The sequence below is a fragment of the Muntiacus reevesi genome, chromosome 3, assembly GCF_963930625.1.
Source record: "Muntiacus reevesi chromosome 3, mMunRee1.1, whole genome shotgun sequence".
NCBI classification, from domain to species: Eukaryota; Metazoa; Chordata; class Mammalia; order Artiodactyla; family Cervidae; genus Muntiacus; species Muntiacus reevesi.
Genome location: NC_089251.1, coordinates 82,046,038 through 82,058,302, shown reverse-complemented (window position 1 = coordinate 82,058,302; position 12,265 = coordinate 82,046,038). Strand labels below are relative to the sequence as shown.

General features: G+C 34.6%; 1 protein-coding gene across 2 annotated transcripts in view; it reads left to right on the top strand.

The window, feature by feature from the left end:
- The window catches only part of RMDN2 (regulator of microtubule dynamics 2), a 66,185-nt gene that overhangs the window by 14,946 nt on the left and 38,974 nt on the right, over positions 1 to 12,265 (top strand). For both annotated transcript variants that reach the window (XM_065927390.1, XM_065927389.1), the window contains exons 3-4: positions 8,233 to 8,407; positions 10,127 to 10,229. In XM_065927390.1, coding sequence (XP_065783462.1) covers positions 8,233 to 8,407; positions 10,127 to 10,229 — 278 coding nt within the window. The remainder of the gene's footprint in view (positions 1 to 8,232; positions 8,408 to 10,126; positions 10,230 to 12,265) is intronic.

Below are 12,265 nucleotides of genomic sequence, written 5' to 3'. Positions count from 1 at the left end.
GTGAATCTCTTTGAGTTCATCCTATTTGGAGTTAATCAAACTTCTTGTGTTTCTTTATCCATGTCTTTTCTCAAATTTGGGGGGTTTTTGACTGTTATTCTTCAAAATAAGCTCTCTGCATCTTTCTTTCTTCTCTTTCTGTGACCCTTATTATATATATATTGGCCTGATTTATGATGTTCCATAAAGTCTCTTAGGCTCTATTCACTTTTCTTTATTCTTTTTTTCTTTTGACTCTTCAGACTCAATAGTTTTAAGTGTTTTGTCTTCAAATTTGCTACTTCTTTCTTCTGCTTGTTCAAGTATTTTCTTGATCTTTTCTAGTGGATTTCTCTACTTACTGCTTTTTATGTTCCAGAATTTCTGTTGGTCCTCTTTTTAATAATTTCTAGCTCTTTGTTTTTATTCTCTTTTTGTTCATATATTTTCCCAATTTCCTTTTGTTCTTTCTCCATTTTTTTCCTTTAACTCTTTGAGCATATTTAAGGCTGTTGTTTTAAAAATTGTTGTCTCCATAAGCACAAAGGCTGTATTTCTTTAGGGTCAGGTTCTGGAAATTTATTTTGTTCATTTGAAGGGCAGTCTTTTCCTGAACTTTGTATTCTTTGTGATCCTTTGTTGAAAATTGTACATTTTGCAAAAATAGTCATCTATTCTAGATTTGCAGATTGGTTGTATACCGGGAAGACCCACTCATTAGCCCAATACGAAGGCTTATGGGCTTCTCAGGTCTTTCCTTGGCATTAATTTTCTGTGGGCCTGAGTATGTGCTTTCCCCCAAATACGTAACTATTTTAAAATATCTTTTCAATAAGAATCTCATTCTGTTCTTCTTGGCAGCTTAGGTGTCTTATAATATTCCTCTCCCCATAATTTCTTGTGCCCAGGCATCCATTAGTCTGTGGTCCCTCTGTAGCTCTCACGTGTCACAGTGATTGCCACAGCTTTCACTGACCTCTAATGTGATGCCCATATTATGCCTTCATTTCTGCCTGAACTCTAAGGAAAGCTAAACAGAAACTAGTTTTCTCGAAAGCCCTTCAACATGCCAGAGCATTGCAAACAATGCTGAGAGGAGCTGAGGAGCTGAGAATTGCATGACTTTTTCCCATCCAGGCTGTGCCATACCAGGGAAGGGTGAAGCAAGGGTGAGTGAAAACACTGTGAAGTTTTCTGCCGTTTGAGTATGGGTTTTTCTTGATGGCTGCAAATCCTTGAGTACTTTTTAGATCTCCTGCAAAGCTGTTTCAATCTGTCTGTTGTTTGTTTCATGTTTGCATGGAGGGATGAGGGCCTAAAGTTTCCAGTTTATCATCTTGTTGACATCTGTCTCTCTTAGTATGTATCTTTAAAAAAAAGTGGGAGCAGTGAGGTGTGTGTGGGTAAGGTTAGGCAAAGGGAACTAAATCAGAATGCCTGATATGGAGAGAGGCCACAGTACTGAAGGCAGGCATGTTTTTGCATATTCTAATGCAGCTCACTACTGATATATTTCTATAAATACACTATTTTCACAGCAAATAATGTCATTTTCTGTTTAAATAATACAACTATGCCTGCAAATATGTTATTGTTGCTGTTAAAGCAAGGAGTCAATTGTGCAACAATGAAGAGATACATAAAATGGCACAATTCTTAGTCAAATTTGGAGCAGAAAATAAGCCAGAAAAGTCCTATTAGAAGATGAATGTTTGTAAGTAAATTTGACATTTGAGGGCAGACTTTTTCCAGGCCTGTTGAAAGTGTTAAAAGATTGTTAGACATTAGATAACCTATGAAATGCATTTTTTTTTCGGCCCCCAGTAGATACCTAAGCTCTAACACAAAGTCAGTATGTGTGTTGTGTATTTTCCCAGGCATGTTTATTTCCCAGGCCCTATTTTTAAAATTTGCTTTTAAAACTTTCTCATAATTTTTAATAATGCCCAATTATAAGTAGATGATTCCTGTTCACAGTAGGAAAACAATTTTTTTGCACTTGAGTGGGTTTTTTTTAATGTGGAGAAGAGACTAGGCTAGTTGTTTTCTTTCTTAGATTTTTTGGCCACTTTGTTTGTTGTCATGCCAATACCACACTGATTTACCATTGCTTTATTCTCTATATTATAGTCCTGATATCTGTTCTTTAAAATTATGTTGGCTCTTCTTATTTTTTTCTCTTTAAAAAATTTTTTTTGAGGTACAGTTAATTTACAATTTTGTGGTTGTTTCAAGTGTATAGTAAAGTGATTTTTTGCTGTAGAGTTTTCTCTGGATATATGCTCAAGAGTGGGATTTCAGGATCATATGGTAACTCAATATTTAGTTTTTTAAGGAACTTCCATACTGTTCTCCATAGTGGCTGCACAAATTTGCATTCCCACCAACAGTGTAATCTCTCTAGTGAAGTCGCTCAGTCGTGTCTGACTTGTTGCAACCCCATGGACTGTGGCCTACTAGGCTCCTCCGTCCATGGGATTTTTCCAGGCAGGAGTAATGGAGTGGGTTGCCATTGCCTTCTCCAGGAGATCTTCCCAACCCAGTGATTGAACCTGGGTCTCCTGCGTTGCAGGCAGACATTTTACCCTCTAAGCCACCAGGGAAGTCTCCACCAACAGTGTAGGAGGATTTATTTTTCTCCATACCACCTCCAGCATTTATTACTTGTAGACTCTTTAATGATAGCTATTCTGACTGGTGTGAGGTGATATCACATTGTAGTTTTGATTTGCATTTCTCTAATAATTAGTGATATTGAGCATTTTTTCATGTGCCTGTTGTGACCTGTATATCTTCTTTGGAGAAATGTCTAGTTAGGTCTTCTGCCCATTTTTTATTTCATTTTATTTTATTTTATGTTAAGCTGAATGAGCTATTTGTATATCTTGGAAATTAATCCCTTGTCAGTAGCACTGTTTGCAAATATTTTCTCACAGTCCATCAGTTGTCTCTTCATTTTTCTTTATCGTTTCCTTTGATGTGCAAATGCTTTCAAGTTTAATTAGGTTCTATTTGTTTATTTTTGTTTTTATTTCCATTACTTTAGAGATACATCCTCCCAAAAAATATTGCTGCAATTTATGTCAAAGAGTGTTCTGCCTATGTTTTCTTTTAGGAGTTTTATAGTATCTGGTCTTACATTTAGGTCTTTATTCCATTATGAGTTAATTTTTGTATATGGTGTTAGAGAATGTTCTAACTTCATTCTTTTACGTGTAGCTGTCCAGTTTTCCTAGCACTGCTTATTAAAGAGACTGGTTATTGTCCATTTTGTATTCTTGCCTCCATTGTAAATTAATTGGCCATAAGTGCATGGCTTATTTCTGGGCTTTCTGTTCTGTTCCACTGATTTATATGTCTATTTTTGTGCCAGTAACACACTGTTTTGATTACTGTAGCTTTGTAGTGTACTCTGAAGTCAGGACGCCTGATCCCTCTAGCTTCATTGTTCTTTCTCAAGATTGGTTGAGCTATTGGGAGTTTTTGTGTTTACATGCAAATTTTATAATTTTTTGTTCTAGTTCTGTAAAAAATGTCATTGGTAATTTGATTGGGGTTGCATTGAATCTGTCTATTTCCTTGAGTTATGGTTTGGTTCTTTTTACACTTGTGCTTCCATATTAAGTTTAGAGTCAGGTAAGTTCATAGGAAAATACCATTGTGGTTTTGATTGGAATTATGTTAAAACTATAGATTCACTTGGTACCATATGAAATTGGTTTAAAGTTAAGTTTTTCTGTCAGTGGATATGACATCTTTTCCCATCTATTTAAACATGTTTTAATGTTCTCTGATGATATTTTATAATTTTCTATAGAAAAATCTTACAAACTTCTTGTGGAACTTTTTCCTGGATACTGTGTATTTTTCCTGTTATAGTCCTATAGTACATAAAAGCTATATTTTATAAAATTACATTTTTAAACTTGTTCTATAGATATAGGAACCTGTGTGCTTAGTCACTCAGTCGTGTCTGATTCTTTACTATCCCATGGACTGTAGCCTGCCAGGCTCCTCTGTCCATGGGGATAATTGATCATATATGTTAGTTTTATTTACTCATCTGTAAATTCTGTTAGATTTTCCTTCAATTTAAATACTGAATACTGTCTGTCTGTTTGAGCTGCTACAAGTACCATAGAATGGGTGGCTTATAAACAACAGAAATTTCTTTTTCACAGTTCTGGAGGCTGGGAAGCTCATGATCAGGGTTACAGCAGATTCAGTATCTGGTGAAAACCTCCTTTCTGGTTCACAGACAGCTTCTTGTGGTGTTCTTGCTGGGTGAAGGGAGCTAGGTTTTATTTTTATTGAATAATCTTCAAATAATACCAGTTCTGTTTCTTATTTCCCAATTCTTACATATTTTTTTGTTTTTCTTTTAATATTGTGCTAACAGAACCTGCAGTACTCTGTTAAATAGAAGCAACAATATTGGATATCCTCTATTTCTGATTTTAAAGAGAATGCTTATAATGTTTCATCATTATATGTGAACTGTATCATGGTTTGGGGTTTATATTCTATTATAAGAAGTTCTGTTCCTTGTTTATGGGTTTGGTATTTCTGTTGTCTTGAAATGGAATTGAATTTATTGAAAAAACATTTTGGTGACTACTGTAAAGATCATATAGTTTTCCTCATTTTATCTGTTATACTAGAGAAATTTTCTTTATCTGTCCTTGTAATTCATGAGATAAACTCAATTTGGTTATGATGCATTCTCTCATGTGTGTTGAAATTTTTTGGCTGATATTCTGGAGGATTTTTGTGTCAAAATTTATATGTGAAATTGGCCTATAATTTTTATTTCTTATTTTACTATACTTATTTGGTTTTGGCACTAGTTTTACTAGCTTCATAAAATTACTTAAATAATGTTTCCTCTTTTTTTATTCCTTAGAATTTGAGTAAATCTAATTCTTTGCATATATTGATGGAGCTCTCTATATAGCTATTCTGTTTTCCCTCTCTCTTGCTATTAGAATAAACATACAAGTTCTGACTTAATAGATATAGAATATTCAATTTTTTCTTATAAAAATAGCATCTCTATTGAGATATTATTCATATAACATAAAATTCACCCTTCTAAAGTGTACTGTTGGTGGGTTTTAGTTTAAATAATAGTGTCTGATATTAAACTAGTTACTTTCTTTTGGTTATTATTTTCTTACTGTATCTCAGGTGCATAGAATTATACTAAAAACTGTGTCTAGCTTATGCAAACTCTGATTAATGGTCCATGCATATGCCACTTTAACTCATTTATTTAGTTTGCTATTATAAACAGTATACTAAACATCTGTGAAACCACCTGCTAAAGCAAGACTAATCTGAAATGCCATATCTGTCTTGTAGCACACTTTTCATTTGCGTATGAGTTTGTTTCTTGACTCTTCTGTTTTCAGTTACTCATCTATCCTTTTACCAGTTTAAATCTGTCTTTAATTATTGTAGCTGCAAAGATAGGTCTAATATCTGGTGAGATAAGTCTTCTCTCCCTGCTCTCTTTCTTAACAGTGCTTTGACTATTCTAGGCTGTTTACCTTTTCTTGTAACTTTTAGAATCATTTCATTAAATTGTATGAAATTTCTTCTTAGGTTTATAAAATTTGAGTTACACTGAATCTATAATCTAGAGAGAATTCATTCATTTACAATATCAGTTGTTTGTAGCCATGAACATGATATATTTTTTCATGAATTTAGGTTCTTTTATAAACAGTTTTTAATATATCTTTTATCATCATCTCCATAGAATTGTTACATGTTTTATTAAGTTTATTCCTGGGTGTCTGACATTCTCTGAGATCATCATAAGTGAAATATTTTATTTAATTTTGTTTTTTAGGCTTTTTGCTGCTAATATATTAGAAATGAAACTGACTCATATTTTAGTGTTATATGCAGCCAACTTGCTAAACTCTGTTACTCCCACAATTTGTAGGTTTCTTAATGTGCACTATGTAGGTAACCATAGCATCTGCCATAATATGAAGATTATGTTTGAATAAGGGTGTGAAACAGGTGAGGAGGTAAATTAACATAGATACTCAGTGGAGAACATACCAGGCAGAAAGACCAGCAAACACAAAGATAATAAAGCAGGAAGGAAGCCAGTGTTCCTGGAGTGCTCATCAAGCAGGAGAGTGATAGGAGATGAGGTCAGAGGTATTGGACTCAATTATAAAGGATCCTATAGATAACTCTAAGGACTTAGCATTTTTACTATGATTTTGTCATCCATTGGAGGGTTTTGAGCAAAGGGTTACATGATCTGATTCAGCTTTTTAGAGGACCATTCTGGCTCCCATGTTGAGAATAAACTATAATGGTCAAGGACTAAAGCAGAGAGACATGATAGGAGGCCATTGCATTAATACAGGCAACCTGGTGTTGGTCTAGACCAGGGGAGTAGTGGGTAAAGGTGGGGAGAGGTAGCTGGATCCTGGATGTATTCTGAAGACAGAAACAACAGACATTTCTGAATGTTGCTTAGGAGAGACGAAGAAGTCAAGGATGGTTCTAAATTTTTGGTTTGAGCAATTAGAAGAATGAAGTTGCCATTAATAATGTTGTTAAGTTGAGTATCATTTATACAGTGTCTTCTTTATAAGGACTTTGAAGGAAATTTATTTGAGTCAGCATTGAAAATAGGTGTAGTTCTCTCAAGAACTTGCTTCCTTTCTCTTTGTTAGTATCTGCTGGAGACTGTGACTGCTTCAGCTATTAGAAGATGTAAAATCACATTTATGTGTGTTTTAGCAAGGGCCTCATTCACATTTGACTTTGTTTTTATCTTTTCTCACCACTTCTAACTCATTCTTTTCTGTGTTATATATCCTTATATAGTTCCTTAAGATCTTTTTTAGAACAAGGCAATGTGTGAATAAATGAAAATAAATTGTTGCATTATATGCCACCAAAAAGGAAATGTGGGAGGTAGCATGAATTTTTAACAACTAAGCTGAGGGTTAGAATATAATCTTGAACCACAAATTTTTATATATATATATATATATATATACACACATATATATGTGTGTGTATGTGAATATATGTGTGTATATACATATGTATATATAAATACATGATATATATATTTATATAATTAAATTAATTAATTTAATTTAATATATATATATATATATACCTGACTGCCTCCAAGTTTAATATATATATATATATATATATATACTGACTGCCTCCAACTCTATATCATTCATTCAGCAATATCCAGTGAGTATCCATTATGTGTCAGGTGCTGTTCTAGGCACTTGATGACACCAATTAATAAAACAAAGAATTGTTTTAAGGATCATATTGTGAGGGAGCATGCATTCTAGTGGGAGAGATCCTGACAAAAATAATACATGTAGTAGGTTAGTAGAACATACAGTGTATCAGAAGACAGTATGTACTACAGAAAAAAAATGTCAAGCATGATAAGGGAGATTGGTGAAGGAAATGCATGTGGGTTGTGAAGTGGTAGTTGCAACATTAAATAAAGTGGTCTGGATGGGCTATATTGAGATGTTGACGTTCAACAGAGACTTGAAGGAGGTGAGGGTGTGAGTTATGGCTCAGATGGTAAAGAATCCACCTGCAATGCGAGAGACCTGGGTTAGGAAGATTCCCTGGAGAAGGGCGTGCTAACCCACTCCAGTATTCTTGCCTGGAGAATCCCCCTGGACAGAGGAGCCTGGTGGGCTACTGTCCATGGGGTTGCAAAGAGTCGGACACGACTGAGCGACTGAGTGCAGCAGAGCACTGAAGGAAGAGCATCATCATCCCATCAGTGGGAACAGAAAGCAAAGGTCTTCATGTAGGAATGTCCTGGCTTGTTTAAGGAGTAGCTGGGCAGCCAGCATGCAACTGACTGAATGAGAAATGTGCTGGGAAACAAGATCAGAGAGTCGATTGAGGTGGGAGGCAAACCTCATCCAGTTTTGTAGATGGTTATTAGAAAATGTGCTTAGTCGCTCAGTCATGTCTGACTCTTTGTGACCCCCACAGACTGTAGCCCGTCAGACTGCTCTGTCCATGGGGATTCTCCAGGCAAGAATACTGGGGTGGGTTGCCATGCCCTCCTCCGGGGATTAGTACATGAGCTTTCTCTGAGTGAAATGAGGTACCATTGCAGGATTTCAAGCCTCAGAGTGGAATGATTTGACTTACATTTTAAAAGGATCTCTCTGGCCATTAGAGTATAACTTTCTAGAGAGTTGATGATTATTTCTGCAATTTTAGGTATGTTACAGCTAATACTGACACTGAAGAACAGAGTTTTCCAGTCCCTAAGGCATTTAACACTCATGTGGAGGAATTAAATTTAGATGCCCTTATTCAGATGGCTGATAATTTACGAGTGAATGAGTCCAGAAAAGTGGAGAGTTTTGAGCTGCTTTGTGACCACAAAGAAAAGGTAAGATATATGTGGTAATAACCTGTTTGTATAGTTTTAATTTTTATTTAATCTACTCTTCCATTCATGTTATGATCACAGCAATTGTGTCACAGTTTACAAAAGCTAAATGACTGGTGTAAATTTTTTTTTATAATATTACTAAAATTGTTTTAAAAGTAAATAAAAAAGTTTATTCAAAAAACTAAGATTATGGCATCCAGTCCCATCCCTTCATGGCATATAGATGGGGAAAAAGTGGAAACAGTGACAGATTTTATTTTCTTGGGCTAAAAAATCACTGCAGATGGTGGCTGTAGCCATGATATTAAAGACGCTTGCTCCTTGGAAGAAAAGGTATGACAAACCTAGACAGCACATTAAAAAGTTGAGACATCACTTTGCTGACAAAAGTCCATATAGTCAAAGCTATAGTTTTTCCAGTAGTCATGTATAGATGTGAGAGTTGGGCTATAAAGAAAACTGAACATCCAGGAACTGATGCTTTCAAACTTGTGGTGCTGAAGAAAACTTTTGAGAGTCCCTTGGACAGCAAGGAGATCAAATCAGTCAATCCTCAAGTAAATCAACCCTGAATATTCATTGGAAGGACTGATGCTGAAGCTGAAGCTCCAATATGTATTTTGGCCACCTGATGGGAAAAGCTGACTCATTGGAAAAAACCCTGATGTTGGAAAAGAGGGCCACAGAGAATGAGATGGTTGGATGGCATCATCGACACAATGGACATGAATTTGTTCAAACTCCTGGAGATAGTAGAGGACAGAGGAACCTGGCTTGCAGCAGTCCCATGGAGTAGCAAAGGGTTGGACTCAACTTAACAGTCAGACACGACAACAACAACGAAGGGTTCATTAGGCTCAAAGGTCATAAAAATGAGAACCAGAGATCCCGTTGATTATACAGATTGACATTGATTTTATCAATTTGATGTATTTCTTAAATATTTTATAACAGATAAAGAACAAGATGTACTGCTTCTCAAGGGAGGAAAAGCTACACTTTAAGCTCACTATCTTTCAGTTATTAATATAAGTCATTAGTATTCCACTGTATTTCTACCAGTAATCATTTTTCAATGTTTAATGTTGGACTGAATTGACAAAGCTCATCCTTCCCACCACCACCACAACCACCAAAGGGGAAAAAAGGATTTTGCAATATCACAAAGATCTATAAATCTTCTTTCCCATGAGAAATTTAAGGCTAACTTTTAAGGATTTAGAAACTCTAAACACATGAACTCAAAAGTTTTTAAATCTCTAGGGTTGTGTTTTAGGTAATTTAGGTAAAAAAAAAAAAAGTGACTGCTCTTTTGAATATATATAATCTCTAGTAACTTACAGATATTATCTGAAATGCCCATTGAGGCATCATATTGATAGTAGATAAGTTAGAAAGGAGAGCAAGGAGAGGATACTACCACCCAGAGAGAATTTATAAATTCTAACACCTATCAATTTTCTCTTCTTCATAGTGTGGAGCTAGTGTCTACATAATATTCATTGGTTTTTAAGACCCAAATGTAACACTACATTAGATCACCGTGAATATAGTGATCTACATTTTTTTATAGCCATGAATATTTGAATTTAAAGTGTGATATGCCCATGAATACAGTCATTTCTAAGTACCAGTTTACCTACCTAATTTTTTAAAATGTTGCAGTAGTTTAGTCACATTACAAAGTTTATCTAATGGGCAGTTCTGTGTGTTCAGTTTAGAGATGAAATAGAGTTTATTTGGCGGTTTGCTCGTGCTTATGGAGACATGTATGAACTATCTACAAATACACAAGAAAAGAAGCATTATGCTAATATTGGTAAGTATTTTGTGAATATTAATTATTCTCAGGTAGTAATCATTATTATAGTAAACCACGAATGAATTTTTAGATAACAGTATATGGTCTCTAAAAATATTTGAGCATATTAGGATAGGCAACTGAAAAACTCAAATTCCATGCTTTCAAAATTTATAAAATCATAGAAAGATGATACATTAAGTGGTAATAATTTGAGAAGCAATAATAATAGTAGTCTTTCACCAAAAATTAAAATAATCCTTCTTGCTTCCTATAACATAGAACTCCAGGTGCCACAAAGAAATAACTACTCAGACTTTAATGTTTTTTCAAAATTTATCTCAGTAAAACAAGGTAAGCCTTGAGTTGACAATTGTTTAAGCAGAGTGATGAGGCCATGATTGTTCATTATTGCCATCCTGTTTTCTAAAGTAACAACAAAAGAATAACAGCCAGAATGCCAAATGATTTGACAAGATCAATACAGAGACAGGCAATTGTAATTCAGTGTACAGGTAATAAGTGCCTGGCAAAGAACCCAGGAGCCAGGAAATTGGAGACTGGAGTTGAAGGGCATGGGCACTCAGTATGAAGGAGGAAGAGTTTGCTGACTCTTGCTCCTCATGACAGTATATTTGAACTTGTTATACTGAGGGAAGATTTGATCCCTGGAGAGTACAAAATTCTTTCCTAACCTGCTATCTGTGGTGTCCCATTTTTGCAGTACATCTGTTGAAGTCCTATGACTGTCTTGCAAATCAAATATGAACCTTATATCTAAAAGAACATATTTGTAACTTTCAGGATTAAGTGATGGACACAAATAGACCACAAAATAAAAAAATTTTTTTAAGGGAAATAGGTTTCTTTTCAGGCTGAAGCTGCATCAGTGAGGTTACAAAACCAGTATGTATACTACCTGGCTCCCTTTTATACTTTCAGAGCCGTGGAATCGCCTCTATTTTAGGCTTATGGCAGTGCCCTCAAAGCTATTTTTGTTCACTTGGTAATGTAGGTAAGATGTTGATTTAGTTTTTAATGTTTATACATTAAAAATATTTATGTTTTTCAAGCACTCGTTATCAAGTTATTAACTCTTCTAATATATGCCCACAATGTAATATCAGTTGTTATTTTAAAAGACTGCTTTTTAATTTTTTCCAATTTATGTAGATTTATACTCCAGGTAGTTCTCTTAATGGAGAGAGCTATAGAATACCACCTTAACAAATTAACAGATAGGAGAATGATTTTAGAATAAAAGATTTTTATTTATAAAGATTATCTAAACTGCTTATTTAGAAGAGCGTTTTTCAGATCATTGGATCACATCATTGCTCTTCAAGCAAAAAAAATAATAGAGCAGAGAAAAGGAGATTGTATAAAATAGCAGCTTTTTGAGAAAGATTTTGAGAATGTGGTTTAAACAAACCTCTATCCAGAAATTAACAGATTATTAAAAGTTATTCTAAAATGAAGTAAAATTATTTAGGGGAATTATTGATGCACTGAATGTGTTCACTGTTATGAATGATTAGATAAGAGCTTCTCTGGGACACCTTCCCTTACCTCTTTAGATAGAGTTGCTGTCTCCATTCTCTGCTATGCTCTTTTTAACCTTGTTTTTATCTTTACACATAATTTTTTTGTTTATATACCGGCTGCCTACTGAACAGTGAATTCTTGGAGGTCAAGAATTGTGTTTTATTTGAATTTTTATTGGCTCACATAATATGACATTTAGAAAGTACTCAATAAATATTGGTTGAGTTAATTATAAAGCAATGGCTATTAATAATGATTGAATGACTTCTTTTGCATTTGGTCAAATCACTTAGTCCAGTGAGTCTACACTTGAATTTGCATCAGAACCGCTAAAGGCCAGTTAATGCAGATAGCTATGTCTCAGAGGTTATGATCAAGTAAATCTTCCATGTGGCCCCAAATTTGCTTTTATAACAAGATTCTGGGTAATGACTTTTGGTATTGGGACCATACTTTTGGAAACTACTGACTTAATTCAATAATTTACCCCCTACCAACTCACATGAAGG